At 45.1% G+C, this 15,624-nt stretch overlaps 2 protein-coding genes across 4 annotated transcripts in view; one reads left to right on the forward strand and one right to left on the reverse strand.

Annotated features, from left to right (window-relative positions):
* LOC124246286 (neuferricin) overlaps positions 1-2,686 on the reverse strand; it is a 37,172-nt gene extending 34,486 nt beyond the window's left edge. For both annotated transcript variants that reach the window (XM_046674259.1, XM_046674258.1), the window contains exon 1: positions 2,225-2,686. In XM_046674259.1, coding sequence (XP_046530215.1) covers positions 2,225-2,525 — 301 coding nt within the window. In that variant the 5' untranslated portion in view covers positions 2,526-2,686. The remainder of the gene's footprint in view (positions 1-2,224) is intronic.
* A 292-nt stretch (positions 2,687-2,978) lies between these two features.
* ZZEF1 (zinc finger ZZ-type and EF-hand domain containing 1) overlaps positions 2,979-15,624 on the forward strand; it is a 112,619-nt gene continuing 99,973 nt past the window's right edge. For both annotated transcript variants that reach the window (XM_046674520.1, XM_046674521.1), the window contains exon 1: positions 2,979-3,409. In XM_046674520.1, the coding sequence (XP_046530476.1) occupies positions 3,056-3,409 (354 nt within the window). In that variant the 5' untranslated portion in view covers positions 2,979-3,055. The remainder of the gene's footprint in view (positions 3,410-15,624) is intronic.

Below are 15,624 nucleotides of genomic sequence, written 5' to 3' on the forward strand. Positions count from 1 at the left end.
AAGGAGAAGGAGGAGAAGGAGGAGAAGGAGAAGAAGAAGGAGAAGAAGGAGAAGAAGGAGAAGAAGGAGAAGAAGGAGAAGAAGGAGAAGAAGAAGAAGAAAAGATCGGCAACAGATGTTAGCTCAGGTGCCAATCTTAAAAACACACACACACAAAGACAATAAGAAGTTTGGTGAGGATGTGGAGAAATTGGAACTCTAATACATTAATGATGGAACTCTAATACATTAATGATGGGGAAGTACAACGGTGCAGCCACTTTAGAAAACAATTTGGCAGTTTCTCAAAAAGTTAAACACAGAGTTATCATATGACCCAGCAATTCCATTAAGTGTATACCCAAGAGAACTGAAAACATATGTCCACACAAAAACTTGTACACAAATGTTCACGGTAGCATTATTCATAATAGGGAAAAAGTGGAAACAAGCCAAATGTCCAACAAATGATGAATAAACAAAATGTGGTTATCTATACAATAAAATATTACTTGGCCATAAAAAGGAATGGAGTAGTGATATATGCCCGTAGACCATGGATGAACCTTGAAAACGTTATGCTAAGTGAAAGAAGCCAGACACAAACAGCCACATGTAAGATTCCATTTATATGAAATGGCCAGGATAGGCAAATCTTTAAAGATAGAAAGTAGATAGTGGTTGCCAGGGGCGGGGGAGAGGAAAGAATGGGGAGTGATGCTAATGGATATGGGGTTTCTTTTTGGTTTGATAAAAATGTTCTAGAATTAGATAATGATGTTTGCACAAATTTCTGATTATATTAAAAACCACTGAATTGTACACTTTAAAAGGGTGGATTTTATATTATGTGAATTATATCTTAATAAAAAATAATAAAAACATTGACTGAATGAACAAATGAATAAATGAACATATCTGCTTCCCTGCTAGACTGTGTGGGCGGTGGGGCGCATATTATAATCTGAGACCTCAGCACCTGGCACAAGGCAGGCTACATGGGAGTGGTCAAGAAATGGATGTTGAATGAATATTGGGCACAAAGGAACAGACAGTAGAGCAGATTGTGAAAGAAAAATCACATCAGAAATGGAGTTTATGCACATACTTGTGCATAAAACTGACAGCTGCATCAGGGTGTGGCAGGACAGCGCACCAAAAAGTGCCCTCACCTGGCAGGTAAATAAAACCCTTGATGCCAGTCCCAGCTGCGTTGCTCACTGACTGTGTAGCCCTGGGTAAGTCCCTTCTCCTGCTGGACTGAGGAGCCCGGCAACACCGACTGAACTTAATTCCTTCTCTGCCTATGCTTCTATTTCTGAAGTTCTCCCTAGAGACAGGGAAGTCACTTGTATTTAAGCACCAGAGGCAGCTTTCCGATTCCCCTCATCAGTGCAAAATGCTTATTTAATATCAGCCCAGTCACTACTCTTAAGCTTGCTTGGCATTTGTTTTTTCTTTTTTAATCTGAGGCTTGGTCGTTCCTCTGGGCTGGTAAGGCAACATCTCTAAAAGTAACCGGCTCGTGGTCCCGGTCCAAGTCCTGTCAGTACTTAGTTGTGAGGGCTTTAGGCCAAGCATATCCAGCAGTCCCCTCAGTTGTAAAATAAGGACAGCAGAGCAAACGTCACTTGACAAATGTTGAGTCCTAACCTACGCACAGCTTTGTTCTAAGTACTGAAGGACTGTAAAAGTGAACAGAGCCCTTCCCTGCGCTCTAGCCTCCTCTTCTTTTTAAAGGAAGGCAGACAAATGCAACCGTACTAGAAGTAAGAACCACTACTTTTAGGGGAAACTTGCTGTGTGTGCGGGGGGGAGGGTGACTTCGGATGGGGACATATTCAAGAGTTGATTGGAATCAGAAGAACACTGAGGGCAGGGAGAGGGTCTCATTCATCTCTGTGCCCCGAGACCCATGCAGTCTGGCACAAGCAGGTATCGGGGGCTTCTCCTGGTGGGCGATGGGTAATTATCAACAGAGGCAGGAGACGTGTTTCTCGAACCTAAGTCACGAAAAGCGGTGGGGAACGACAGGGAGGGTAGAGGCCGCTAAGAGTTGGCCTTAGTCTGCCCAAGTCAAACAGACCAGAAGGATGGTGCAGCTGAGCCTGGCCCCCAGACTACTCTGATGAATGTGGGGAGGAAAAAAACAGATGAATGAATGATGAATGAATGAACCAACGACCCGCAGGCGGCTACAGGCCCGCGTCGGAGCTGGAAGAGGCGTGAGCCGCCTCACTGATACCTGCGAAGCCGCTATAGTGGGCCCCAGGTTCGTAGTGCCTCCGGCCAGAGGACACATCGTAGACGCGGCCGAGCAACGCCAAGTAGAGGCCCGGGTCCCCAGGGCCGCCGCGGTAGCGGGCCAGCTCCTCCGGGATGAAAAGGCGAAGGCCAGCGCGGGGACTCCACCAGCCCATCAGCCGCGCTGCCATCACCGCCGCCGCCGCCGCGGCCAGGCCCAGCAGGAGCCCACGCCCGCCGAGCCTCAGCATCGATCCAGCCGCAGCCCTCCGCTCTTCCGAAGTTGCCGCCTCTCTATCCATAACTAACACGGCGGAAACGCAGCCGTGACGTCACCATCGCGACGCCTATGTACTCCTGTCACTAAGGGGACATCAGAGGATTGAAAGGAAAAAGTCTTGGTGAAAAGTTCACTCCCTGGCGCCGACTCGTCCTCCTACTTTTTCAGCATAGCTATTGAACATGGAGGGACGCCGCGAAAATGAACAGCGAAAGGCCTCCTTGGATTGCAGTTCGTCCGCCCCCAACAAAGATGGTGGCAAAGGAGGCTGCGGGATGATGCAGACGTCATGACAGACGCGCCCTCTTGGAAATCAAGGCTCCACCCTTTGCTGAGGGTGTCCTCGGCTAGCTCTCACGACAGCTGGTAGAGTCCGCTTGACGGCGCCTTTGCGACAGCAGTCCTCACTTGACGGCGAGGAAGCCGGAAGCCACAGCCGCCGCCGTCGTCCCCTCCCAGTCCCCGCCCGCCGGGTGCAGTGGGAGGTTGACAGGTCGAGGCGGGGAGGCGGCGGCGGCGGCTGCAGAGCCGGGCGCCCGAGACGGAGACCCCATGGGGAATGCTTCGAGTCACAGCAGTGAAGACGAAGCGGGAGCCGCCGGGGGTGAGGGCTGGGGCCCGCACCAGGACTGGGTCGCGGATTCGGGCACGATTCCCGGCCCGGGCCCCGCGGCCCCGGCGCTGCCGCCCGCCGCGGCGCTGCTGGAGCCAGCCCGGCTGCGAGAGGCGGCGGCTGCGCTGCGGCCCGCTCCGCCCTTCGAGTCTCTGGTGTCTAGGCACCACGGCGCTCTGTTGCGCTGGCTGGAAGAGCGGCTGGGCCGCGGCGAAGAGTCCGTCACCCTGGATCAGTTCCGGGAGCTGCTGGAGGCTCGCGGCGCTGGCTGCTCGGGCGAGCAGTTCGAGGAGGTCAGAGCTGGCTGGCGACGGCGGGGGCAGGGCGGTCCCCCCCAAGGGCGTGAAGGGGTGGGCGGTGTCTTTGGAGAGGCCGGGCAGGAACCCATAGGATCCGCAGGTTCCAAGAATGGGAGCATGGGGTGCCGGGACCCACATGGGACGCTTCCAGCCTGTTCACTCCGGGAGATGGCTACGAATCTCTCTAATCGTTACTAGAGGTGTGGAAAGCCTAGAGTAGGCCGTCCTTGCTGTGAAGAACTGGACAAGCCCAGATGCCTTTGCTTGTTGTAGTACAGACATTTGTGCCCTTGCCTGACGCTGGATCGCCTGCTCTCTGGAGCTTCCTGATCAGGCTCCAGAACAGTTTAAGGGAAAAGGGATGTAGCAATCAAGGGAGTGGCAGTGAAAACCATTCTGTTTTACCGACAAGTGGCTTTTTGCACAGCACCTTCTGAATCCAGTGTGGGAGCCTGACAAATGTGGGAGGAGAATAACATATACTGGAAAAACTCATATTCTAAAGGCCATTCTCGTCCTGCAAAAATTTGCTTTTCCAAAATACACGTTTGTTTTTAGATCCTTGAAGAACCATATTTTAGACTTACTTAAACCTCCATAGAACTGATAGGCAAGTACCAGGTTTCCTGTGAATACTTGTAATTATATAGTCTTTGGCATAATCACTAATGTCATCTCTATTAAATCAGTAGCAGCAAATTGATATGGTAACAAAATGTTTTCCTTGGAAGGGATCTTAGGAATTATCTGTACTGAATATTTTAAGAGTTAAGAAGAGAACCGATCCAGGGTCACCCAGTGAGTCATTGGCAGAACTGAGACTGTCATTCAGATCTCTTAATATTTGTTTGTCTTATGTCCCACTCTCTCCTTCCTGAGACCCTATTTCATTAACACCACAATGTTATAAGAAACAGGTGCTTAATTTGTGGAAATGAGTAAGCCATGTAGAATCTTTAGTGTCAATGAAGGGTGAATACATAAAGCAGTGAAGTGACAGTACCTATAATGCCGTTAAAAAGTGATGTGCACTCTAAAACCAGAGGCTTCTAAAATATTTTAAGAATGTTTTCCTGTACTTGGCCAGAATCCAAATAATGTGGTTTATTTGGTTCTTATATTTTCCTTTAAACAAATACCTTTAAGTCACCTCAGCTGTTGAAAACAATGATCATATTAGTTAGTGATGGGTCTCGATTCTTTTTTTTTTTAATTTTAAGAGAACACATACTACTTTCCACTCTAGTCCTAGGAGTATTGTGAGAAAATGAAGCAGTGCAGAGAGCGTTCTGCAGATCTGCTGAAGGAGTTGACACATTTTGGAATTGTCCAGAAGAGAATGGAGAGAAACAGTATTTACATTGTGAGAGTGTCTGACAGGAATAGAGCTACAGGTGGAGTTTAGTGGAGTCCTCTAATGTGAGATCAGGAAGTCCTCAAGGTGTGGTCCAGAAATCACTCAAGGGCTATGACGTTATTCATTCATTCATTAAGCAAATATTTGATGGGCCTATACTGAGTGCCAAGCACTTGGATGACTTGCTCCTAAAGAGTATGTGGTACTGAAAGAGACTCACGTTAACCCGGCAATTATCGGTGTGGTGAGTATTATCCAAGGGAAAGCGTAAGGAAAAAAATAGCAGGAGTATTTAACCTCATCCGGGAAGTGGAAGAAGACTGGCCTGAGAAGTAACATTCAGATTTGAAGGATGCAAGCACACAAAGAGCAGGAGGAGTTAGTGTTTCACGCAGAGGGCATCGCATGCACAAGTCCAGAGTCCAGAGAATGGAGAATCTGGAAGGATGGTATGATGTATTAGGGTTAGGCAAAACTGCTTCAAGGGACAGAAAACTCAGTGCATCAATGCTTTACACAATAAAGCTGCTTATGTAAGAGTCCATGGTTGATATGGCAGTTTCACAGTCATCAGAAATCTGGCTCCATCCATCTTGTGTTGTCATCCTCTGCAGGCACCTTCCACTTGGTGATCCAAATGGCTCCTTCAGCTGTCACTTTTCACTTTCCAACCAGCAGGAGAGGGAAAAGGGAAGGAGAGGGCCACACCTCCTCTCTTAGGGGCATGGCTCACATCCCATTGGCCCAAACCCAGTCACATGGCCACACTTACCTGCAAGGGAGACTGGGAAGGAGCCTTATTTCCTGGCCATTTATTCAGCTAAAAATCAGGATTAGGATTCAATTACTGAGGAAGAGGGGAACAGGAGATTGGGGTACAATGATCAGTCTTTGACTCACATGGCTGGATCATAGAATGCAGGAGGAGGAGAGCAAGGCTAGAGGAGTAGGCAAGGAGCAGATTGTAAGAGTCCTTTGCAGCCTCTTAAATAGGCGTTTGGAAACAGTGGAGTTTTAAGCAAAGTGCCGTGATAGTTGTGAGAACCAGTTGTCAAAGGGCCGCAGGGTGGACCCAAGCAGTTAGGAGGCTATTACGACAGTCTGGTTAAGAGACTGGGTGGCTTGGACTAGGGTGGTGGCAGGTAAAATGGTATGAAGTGGACAATTTTTGAGAGCTGTTTAGGAGGTATAAGAATAAGCAGTTCTTGAGACTTAGGTGTGGGTAGAGGATTAGAAGGGGAAAGGAATCAAGGATGACTCCAGCATTACTGACTGCAGCAATTGGAAAGATGATAGTGCTGTTTATTGGGAAAGGAAGCATCTTCAGGAAGGGAAGACCTGGAGAGGGAAGATGAGTTTGATTTGGCCATGTTGAGTTTAAAGTGTCCATGAGACAGCTAAGTGGAGACATCTCTTAGGTGTTGGGTATATGGGTCTGGAGCTTAGGAGAGAAGACTGCACGAGATATGGAGTTATCTATTTGCACATTGGGGTTTCGTGAGACAATAGCTATATCGTTTCCTCTTATTCTGAGGAGAGTTGTTCTTTTTTCTTTCAGTGACCAAGAGTGAAAAGATTGTGCTCTGTAAGAATTTAAGTCCTTTAGAGGTACTTTATGGACTGTTTAACATAGTTAAATTCGGAGGTCATTCAGCCACTGTAACTAAAGAAATTTATGGGAAGAAAAAGCTGTGAATGGTTGTACCTTCCTTTTGTGAAACAAAAAATCATGGTAGTCACATATGTGGCAAAAATAAGCATTAAGGAGTCATAAGTACAGCAATAAGAACTGGTGATTTGTAAAATGTTCTGAGTTCTTATTTTATTTTTATAAAAATCCCTGGGACAATCTAGAGCTGTGTCACAGGGTATTAAGTATCCAAACACAGAACTCACAAAAGGTGTGCTCGAAAGTCTTCTTTCACATCTGTATAATTATCTTAATGCACCCTCTACAGCATGTTCAAATATACGGTGTCTGATAACTTAGGCCAGCCACGCGGGGCAGGTCAGTGACAACAGCCACCGGACCGAGGAGGAAGTCGAGGACTCTGCAGGGTTCAGCGACTCACTTAAGTAAGATTGGAAATTAAGTTTTGGCACTAACACTCAAATGTGGGTCTTCTGACTCCAGATCCTGCCCCCTTTTTCCTTTAAGGAACTGATTCTCTTTATTTGTTATTCTTTAGTCTCAAGAATACATAATTAATTCTTTAACTTTTCCCTTCATGCTAAGGGAGGCCTGGCATGGGTAATCCAAATTGGAGAAAAAGCATCATGTATTTTTCTTGAAGCCTGTTTACCTTTATTAGATTTAGAGCTTGGGTTGCTACTAAAATTTGGTGATCCCCCCCCCCGCCGCCACTGGTTAGCACTGATTAATTAAAGAGAGCAATTCTGACTCAAAGTGAAGCCTTGATAGCCTGATTGGGATAATCTCACAGTGCTTGTCCTGTCTGTAGGTCAGGAGTGATTATGTTAGTAATATCCGAGAAAATAAGTATTAGCCATGCATTTGATTCTGTACTTTACAAATAAGTCTTTGTAAAGTCTAAGCCCTTTGACTTAGATAAATATACATTTCTGTGTCTTAGTTAATTCTACATCTAAGCTTCTGAAAATGCATTGTGATATTCTAATACAAGTAGAAGGGTTTTTGTGAAATAATAACAAAATTTCTTTATAGTAGCAACTAAAATGGTGAGTTAGTTCCCTTCATTCACTTTACGAGAGCTAGCAAGCTGTCGTCAGTGTATATTATGTATTATTATAATGCTAAGCATTTCCAAGTTTCACATGTGCCATCTTTGGGCTCCTGATTTGCATAGCTATCCGTGTCTACCCAGCTGTGTTGCCTTCACGTTCCTGTGAACTTAGTTGCTTGAAGTGGTGTCCTGTAGCAGTTCTTGGGAGTTGTACCATGGACCAGAGTCTGAAAGATTATCATTTTATAGTACAACACACCTTTTCTCATGGTGGGCGTGGTCCACAGAGAAGGACTCTTTGGTTTGCTCACAGGGAGCCACACTGAATTGACTCCTATGTAGAAGAGGAAGAGATTTAAAATTAAATTCTTATTTGACATCAGAATTTAGAGATTAGATATTTGTGCTCCTAATATGCTCTTAATACTGCAGAAAATCAGGTAGACTCTAGGGCAGAAAGAAGTGCTGAACAGAGGATGACGGCAGATGGCTTTAAGGTGGGATTTTATATGGATGGGTCTTATTTGATTAATTTACCAAATTAGCTTTGGTGCCTACTTTGTGAAATTCATTGGGCTGTAAACTCTGAGGGAAATACCTTTTTTATGCATTTATTTATTTTCTTAGCACAGTCCTGGCTCATAGCCAGTGCTCAATTAAGTGTTTTCCCCCATAGTGCCCTCAGTTTGATTTAACAGATTGAACATGGTGCAGTCCTCCTTCTCCAACCTCGTATTTTATATTCAATCTGTAACCTTTTAAGAATAAGATATTTCTTGACGTTGGAGGAAACAAATAGAGTTTTAGTGAAAATTAAAAAGGTTCTTAGTCACTGTTAGGTTAGAGGAAATTTGGAGAAGAGTACCTTATTGGGGTTATCAAGTCAAAGTATTAATCCACTAATTTAGAATATCTCTGAGCCCAAGAACTATGCAAATAGAAATATCCAGAAGTAATTCGCTACCCTTTCAAGACCCAACGGTGAGGGACGTATGTCTGCACCAGGAAGATGAAACAGACTGCAGGCGTTGCTTACCCTCAGCTCAGAGCCTGTGGGGCTCCCCCGTGCCTGAGGGACCACGTCTGCATTCCTCTGAATGGGTTGGAGCCCACAGGCTGGCCTGTCCCCCTGTCTGACCTCATCTACCTCTGTCCTCCTGCACGAGCTCTGCGCCCTAGCCAGTGGGACACTGCCTTGTCCTGTGTGTGAACCTTGCTTCTCTCAGCTCTTCAAGATTCCCTGCCTTGGCACCATCACCTGATCAGGACCAAGCCTTTCTTGTGGCATGATTCAGATGGCGTCTGTTTAATGGTGTTTTCAGCCCTACCCTTGAGGCTCTTGTTTCCTGTTCTGTACAGATCGTTTGGCACATACAGCACATTGTCTGGTCTTTTTCTGCAGCTAGGTTGTGAGACCCCCCCAGCCACCTGCCTGCACTGCTCCAGCACACAGGAAGCTTTCAGTATGTGATGGCCATTCATGGTGGTGAGGCAGTATAAAAGAGAAAGCTCCTGGGTGAATTGGAGGTTATTTTGGCCCTGTGTGCTTTGCAGGGGGGAGGGGCGAAATTCATGACCCAAGAGAGCTATGGAGGAAAGGTCACAGCTCTGTTTTGTCTTTCCCTAATTTCCAGAATACCACTTCATCATGTGCTGTCTTGCTTTAGAAACTTCGGTGCCTCCCCATTGCCTTCAGAATCAAATGTTAGTCTAACATTTAGGTCTTTATACTTTTCCACTCTTATCTCCCAGTGCTCTTTAGCCAGCCAGGTCCATTCACTCTTTCCCATATATGTGGGAATTTTGTCCTTTTGCTCCCTTTCTCCCCGCTTCAGCCCTTTGCTCTGTTCTAAGCCTCTCCACTTTCAAGGACCACAGAGAAACATTTAACAGTAGCATGGAGTTTGGGAAATGCTTCACCAAACCAAGGCTTGAGAAGCTGGAAGAATTTTCCAGGCAGAGGAAGAAAGGGATATTCCACTTGAAGGGTACAGCATGTGCAAATGTAGTGAGGTGAGAGAGAGCATGGCAAATTTGGGGAATGGTACTTCTTTGGTGCCTAGTCTAGACTCTGAGTTGACTGGGACCTTAGTAACCATTGCAGACAACCTGTCCCCTCCCTTTCCCCATGAAGGCATCCCTTGTGTAACATCCTGGACAGATGTGTAGTTAGCCCGTTAACAGTATCAGTGAGTTGGCTGCTTTATGAGTCTACCCGTTCCTCTGTTCTTTGGACTGAGCTGGAGCCTTGGGCCCTAGAGTCAGCCTGCGTGGGCTGTGTGGGCAGATCCTAGTTTCACCCTCCTTGATAGACTTATGTGATCACTCTGTGTCTCAGTTGCCTCACCTATGAAACGAGCGTAATAAGGGTTTCTACCTTATATAGTCGGTATGAGGATTAAATGAATTGGTTCATGTAAAGCATCTAGAACAGTTCCTGCACATGCTTAATGCTCAATAAATGTTGCTATGAGCGGTGGTATTACTTTTCTCTGTTGTTCCAGCTCTGCACTAGGATTGATTGCTCCATCTTTGGTGTGACAGCCCTTTCAGTACTTACACATGGAATATAGATAGTCTTACAGAGGAGTACACTGAGGTTAAATGGATAGGTGACCCTCTCAGCCAACAAGTGGCAGAACAGGGACCAGATCTAGATCTTTTGACTTCTGATGTTTCTTTCCTCCCAAGTTGAACCCACATGCAACTTTACCTATATCAGCCTGGTGCGTTGCGTTCTGCGGGTCTGAGCCCACACTTCTAGTCTGTGATGATTTTGGCACAGTCTTATGTATATACTGTGGTCTTGATCCCAGTAGTAGTTAAGGAGGTTAAACAGGAATGGTCTGAGCCCTGTCCCATGCTGCCCTCAGCCAAGGCAAGTGGGTGGAAATCTGCAGTCAGCCAACTCACTTTTCTGTCTCTTGTCTGTAAGGTGGATCAATAACAGCCTTCTAACTAGATTGGAATACCAGTTCTTTGCAGTTTACTAGGGATAGTCTTGTTCGTGAAACATTTGGATCCTCACGACAACCCACGAAGAAAGTTTGGGCAGGAAGAGGAGTTGAGACTTAGAGAGGCCAAGGGTCTTGTCCCAGGTCTTGTGGAGAGTACGCAGTAAATCTGGCCCCATACTCAAATCCAGATTTCCCTTTAGTCTGTGTGAGATTTTTTTACCTCCACTCGCTGCCTGGCATGGTGTCTGCACTCGGCTGCTGCCTGAATTGCTGCTGTGTGGATGGCAAAGCACACAGCAGGTGTGAGAGGGAGAGACCTGAGTCAGGAGAGGAGGAGGAAGAATACAGCAGATCAGGTTGCTGTCTGCACAGGTGGGTGTTGGCTCCCTGGAAACAGGGGGCTTGCTCTGTTTTTGGAGAGACAAAGGTTGACTTGCTTTACTTTGCACTGTTAGACTAGACCTGGTGCATCCAGTTAAGTTTTGAGCCCCATGTTCCAGAGCAATGAGTTTCAGATTGCCCCTTCAGTGGCTTGGAAATATATTTAGTGAGTGTTAACCTGCATGTTAAAAAATAAAACAGAGTAGAATGGAATAGAAAATATCAGAGTACATTATATCTAATAGGAGAAAGTATTACATTGTCTCCCGAAACTTTTATATCAATTATATGTACACAGAGTCATGATACAAAATGTATTTCTTATAGTGGATTAGCCAATGAAACTTGAGAAGCACTGCTCTGAGGTTTATTGTCAAAGTGGAGGGATCCCGGAGGGGACAACCAGGATGGGAATGAGACTAAAACCATACCAGATAGAGAACTGGTTGAAGGAATGGCGCGTTCAGGGAAGCTCAGAGGACCTGATCACTGTTCTCAGTGGTCTGCGGGCTGTTTGGGGGCAGAGGAGGGGCAGAGGGGGAGCAGAGGTGTTCTGAATGGCCCCACAGGATGGTAACATCAGGGAGGCAGACTTCCATTCATTATATAGAGAAGAGGGTTGTTGCTGTCAGAACTGGCCAGAAGACTTGAGATTCCCCTCACCAAAGTGTGTCACAGAAACACTGGAGAAGGGGTTCAAGCAGTACAAAGGGATATATTTTAAGAGGTTCGTAGGTCCATTCCAATATGAGAGCTCACGTAGATCTTGGCTGAGCAGCCCCCTCCACCCTTAGTATTCTCCGGTGGCCTCATGCTGCTCTTAGTGTAAGACCCGAGCCCCTCAGCCTGGTTAGCCAGGCCCTCTCTGTTCAGACCTCTGTCCATCTCTTCGTCTCTTGCCCCTGCCTCCGTTCCAGCCACACCAAGCATGTCGTAGTCCCCACAATTTGCTGTGTACTCGGTATGTATGCTCACACTCTGTCCCCTTTACCCAGATGGCCTCCCCGTCTTCATATGCTTGCAGATTCCTAGTTATTCATTAAAGCTCAGTTCAAGGTTCATTTTCACAGGGCTCTTTGCCCTGAGCACCCCTCCCACTCCTAGGTTTCTGGCGTCTGGAGTGTCTGTTAGCTCGTGGTTGATGCGTGGGGTCTCAAATCGTACCAGGATTCAAATCCCAGCTCCATCATTTACCAGTACTAACCATGTGGCCTTGAACAACATACTTAAGCTCTCTGTCCCTCACTAGTAAAGGGGTAGTATCGACCTTTAGGGTTGTTGTGGGAAATATGAGTTGATCCAGGTGAGGCGCTTAGAATTCTGCCTGGTACCTGGTAAATGGTCGGGGAATATTAGCTGTTATAGTTGTTCGTGCTGTTACTTCTGCTATACTTATTACATTGCTGCTGTTGGTGTACAGATTTGTCTTCTCCTAGGCTGTGAGGATTTTGGAGGGCAAGGACTATGCCCTGCTCACCTTAATGTGCACAGAGCCAAGCCCGGGATCAGGTCTGTAATGGCTGCTATCAGTTAGTGTGGAATGAGTACATGAGTAGATTAGGTTTTGTGAAGTCCCGTGAAACAAACTAGATGTTAAGTGTTAGATTTTAAAACCTGTGCATTTCTTTAAGTACAATTTCTGAGTGTTAGGAAATTACGTATTTATTTGGTGAAGCTGTTAGCAACACTGTTCTGGTTTTCTTTCTCACCCAAAATGTCTTTGTTTTTGTTTGTTTGAAAATTCCTTTTATCGTATTCATTGACTATTGACAGATCAACAGAGTCTGTTAGAAATAGCAAAAATGTCCCTATTTTTATAGCCTTGCTCATATAGAATTTTTATCAGCAGTAAGCAGCGGGAGTTGAGTGGGAGGCTGGCAACCAGCAGCACTCGAGCTGCAGGTAGCACTTGAAGGGCAGAAGTTTTGGTGGAAGTGGGGCTTGAGTGCTACCTGGGGATTTAGAGAGGGCGAGTCTCAGTTTTAAGGTTGATACTGAGTTAACGTGGGCAAAAGGCATTGAGAGCACGTTTTGTAGATGGAGGAAAGAGATGGGGCTAAAAGAGAGGTTTGCAGCACTTGGTCTGCAGACTGCAAGGAACCCGAGGGGTTATCTCATAAAACGAAGGAGAAGGGAGTCCTGGTGAAGAACATGAGCTCTGGAGACCTGGATTCAAATTCTAGCTGTGGAACCTCGGGCAAGTTGTCTGACCTCTCTGTACAACTATAACATGGGGAGGTTAGTAGTAAGTCCTGTTACTCTTATGAGGAATAAATGATATTATGCACAGTGCTTGGAATTTAACAAGTGCTCGTAATTCAGAGCTTCCCAAACTGTATGTTACTGCCAACTGAATGGGTTACAGCTGCATTAATTCCCTCAGACTTTGAGTCATACAAATATTATTTTCTCACTATGCCATAATGTGAAAAAGTTGGGAAGTAGCTGTGATCTGGTACGGTAGTGTTCACCCTGTGGGGCCTCAGGGCAGACAGAGGCTGTGCTTCTTTTCCACCTCCCTGCTCACCCATTGGTTCCACTTTTTGTATTAGGGTTGTGCTTCTAATTTTAAAAAATTAATATTTAAAAATTCCCGGGGCTGGCCCCGTGGCCGAGTGGTTAAGTTCGCGCACTCTGCTGCAGGCGGCCCAGTGTTTCGTTGGTTCAAATCCTGGGCGCGGACATGGCACTGCTCATCAGACCACGCTGAGGCAGCGTCCCACATGCCACAACTAGAAGGACCCACAACGAAGAATATACAGCTATGTACCAGGGGGCTTTGGGGAGAAAAAGGAAAAATAAAATCTTTTAAAAAAATAAATAAATAAATAAAAATTCCCCTTTAAAATTGCAAAAGCAACATATATAGATTGCCATAATACCACTGTTAACATCTTGATATTTATTCTTTCAGGTCTCTTTTTATGCATATTATATATCTTATTATATATGCATATATTAAAAATATATCTATGTAGTTTTTTTTTGTACCAAGATGGAAAGTGCAAATTTGCCTTTTTTTCAAACTAGCATGAGATCATTCTCTAATATTCTTTTGTAGCCTACTTTTTTTAGTTAATGGTCTTCACTTTTCCGTGTCAGTTCATTTCTGTTTAATCTAATCCCCGGTCCGTGTTCAGATGTATCCAGTTGTCCCAGAAATCTCCTTTTTTGGCTGATATATCCAGTGTGTGTAAAAGTTTATTTAGTAAGAGGAAGTATTCTACTGCTTTAAAGAAACATTTTAAAACTACTTATCCAGTCCATCTCATGCTTGACGTAGGTATTCTTTAAAATTTTGTTTTTTCTTTTTATCCCTCACACAGTGTAGAGTCCGTGAGACTTGCACGAAAGCAACGGTCCCCTGCTCTCCTACTCCAGTGTCTCGCTCCCCGAGAATAATCCCTCTTCAACTCTGCTTCTTTAGTATTTGCCTCTGTATCACCACATAACGTGTTTATATTACTTCTTCTTCTTCTTTTTTTCTTGATGAAGATTAGCCCTAAACTAACATCCTTGCCATTCTTCCTCTGTTTTATATGTGGGTCACCACCAAAACATGGCTGACAAGTGGTGTAAGTCTGCTCCTGAACCCACAAACCCGGGCCGCTGAAGTGAAGTGCACTGAACTTAACCACTAGGCTACGGGGCCGGCCCCTATGTTACTCCTTTATCAGTTTTCAGTTTTAGGCTTTATCCATCTTATTCCCACCATAGAAGATGAGTCTTTAGTTGTCTTTCACCTTCCTGTCCTTGCCTAAACCTGCACATCTTCTGTCCTCCCAGTGGACTTGTTTCAATTTTGTTTAATTGTTCTTGATGTTTATGTCACTATGATTATGTAAATTCTATATGTAACTGAGTTGTGTAGTATTCCATGATTACTTTTCCTTTGTCAAACATCTTTTTATTTTCTCTGGATTAACAATTGAATTGGTACCCTTCTTTTGCTTAATTTTTGTCTTTTATCATTAATTTAATCTCAGATTTTCTGCCAGTTGTCTAAATCTCTTCTAACACAAGCATTCGATATGTTCAAACACCTGGTGTTCTCTCAGTTTCATCTTCTCTAAGTTCTGTTTCCCAGAGCCTTCTGACCTACTTGACTCTGGACTTAGTGTTCTCTACGTCTGCTGTGCAGGTGTTGTCTTGGAATCTCCGTCGTCCTGGGGATTCATTTTCTCTCTTGGTCAGATCCTGTTCTTTCTCTTTCTGGCGTATTTCTTAATTCTGGTAGCCAAATCTTTTAGTAGCTTTTTGAATAAGGGAGCGTTAAGTAGTTCATTTTTTGAGAACTTTGCATGTATAAGAATGTCTTTATTTTACTCTTTCACACTTGCTGGTATTTTGGCTGATCGTTGACTTCTGGGTTAGAAAGAGCCCCCCCAGAATGTTGAAGGACTGCTCCCACTGCTTTCTGGCTTCCAGTGTTACTGCTGAGTCGGTCCCATTCTGATTCTTGACCTCTTACATGGAAACTGTCGTCTCCCTGGAGTTAGAAATTTCTCTTTCCTCTCAATGTTGTGAAATTTCATTAGGATGTGCTTTTATCCATTGTGTAGAGTATTCAGCCTCTTCATTATCAAAACTCATGTCCTTCAGTTTGGGGAAATTATCTTGAATCGTAATGATTGTGATTTTTCTCCCCTCCATTTTCTGCGTTCCCTTTTTCTGGAACGTATACTGTTTGGATGTTGGACCTCTTGACCTGGTCTCCTGATTTTCCTTCTCTTTTCTTTCTCAGTTCCCATCATTTTGTACTTTTGCTCTACTTTCTGGGCACTTTAGTCAACTTTATCTTGTGGCCTA

The sequence above is a fragment of the Equus quagga genome, chromosome 11, assembly GCF_021613505.1.
Source record: "Equus quagga isolate Etosha38 chromosome 11, UCLA_HA_Equagga_1.0, whole genome shotgun sequence".
Classification (NCBI taxonomy): Eukaryota; Metazoa; Chordata; class Mammalia; order Perissodactyla; family Equidae; genus Equus; species Equus quagga.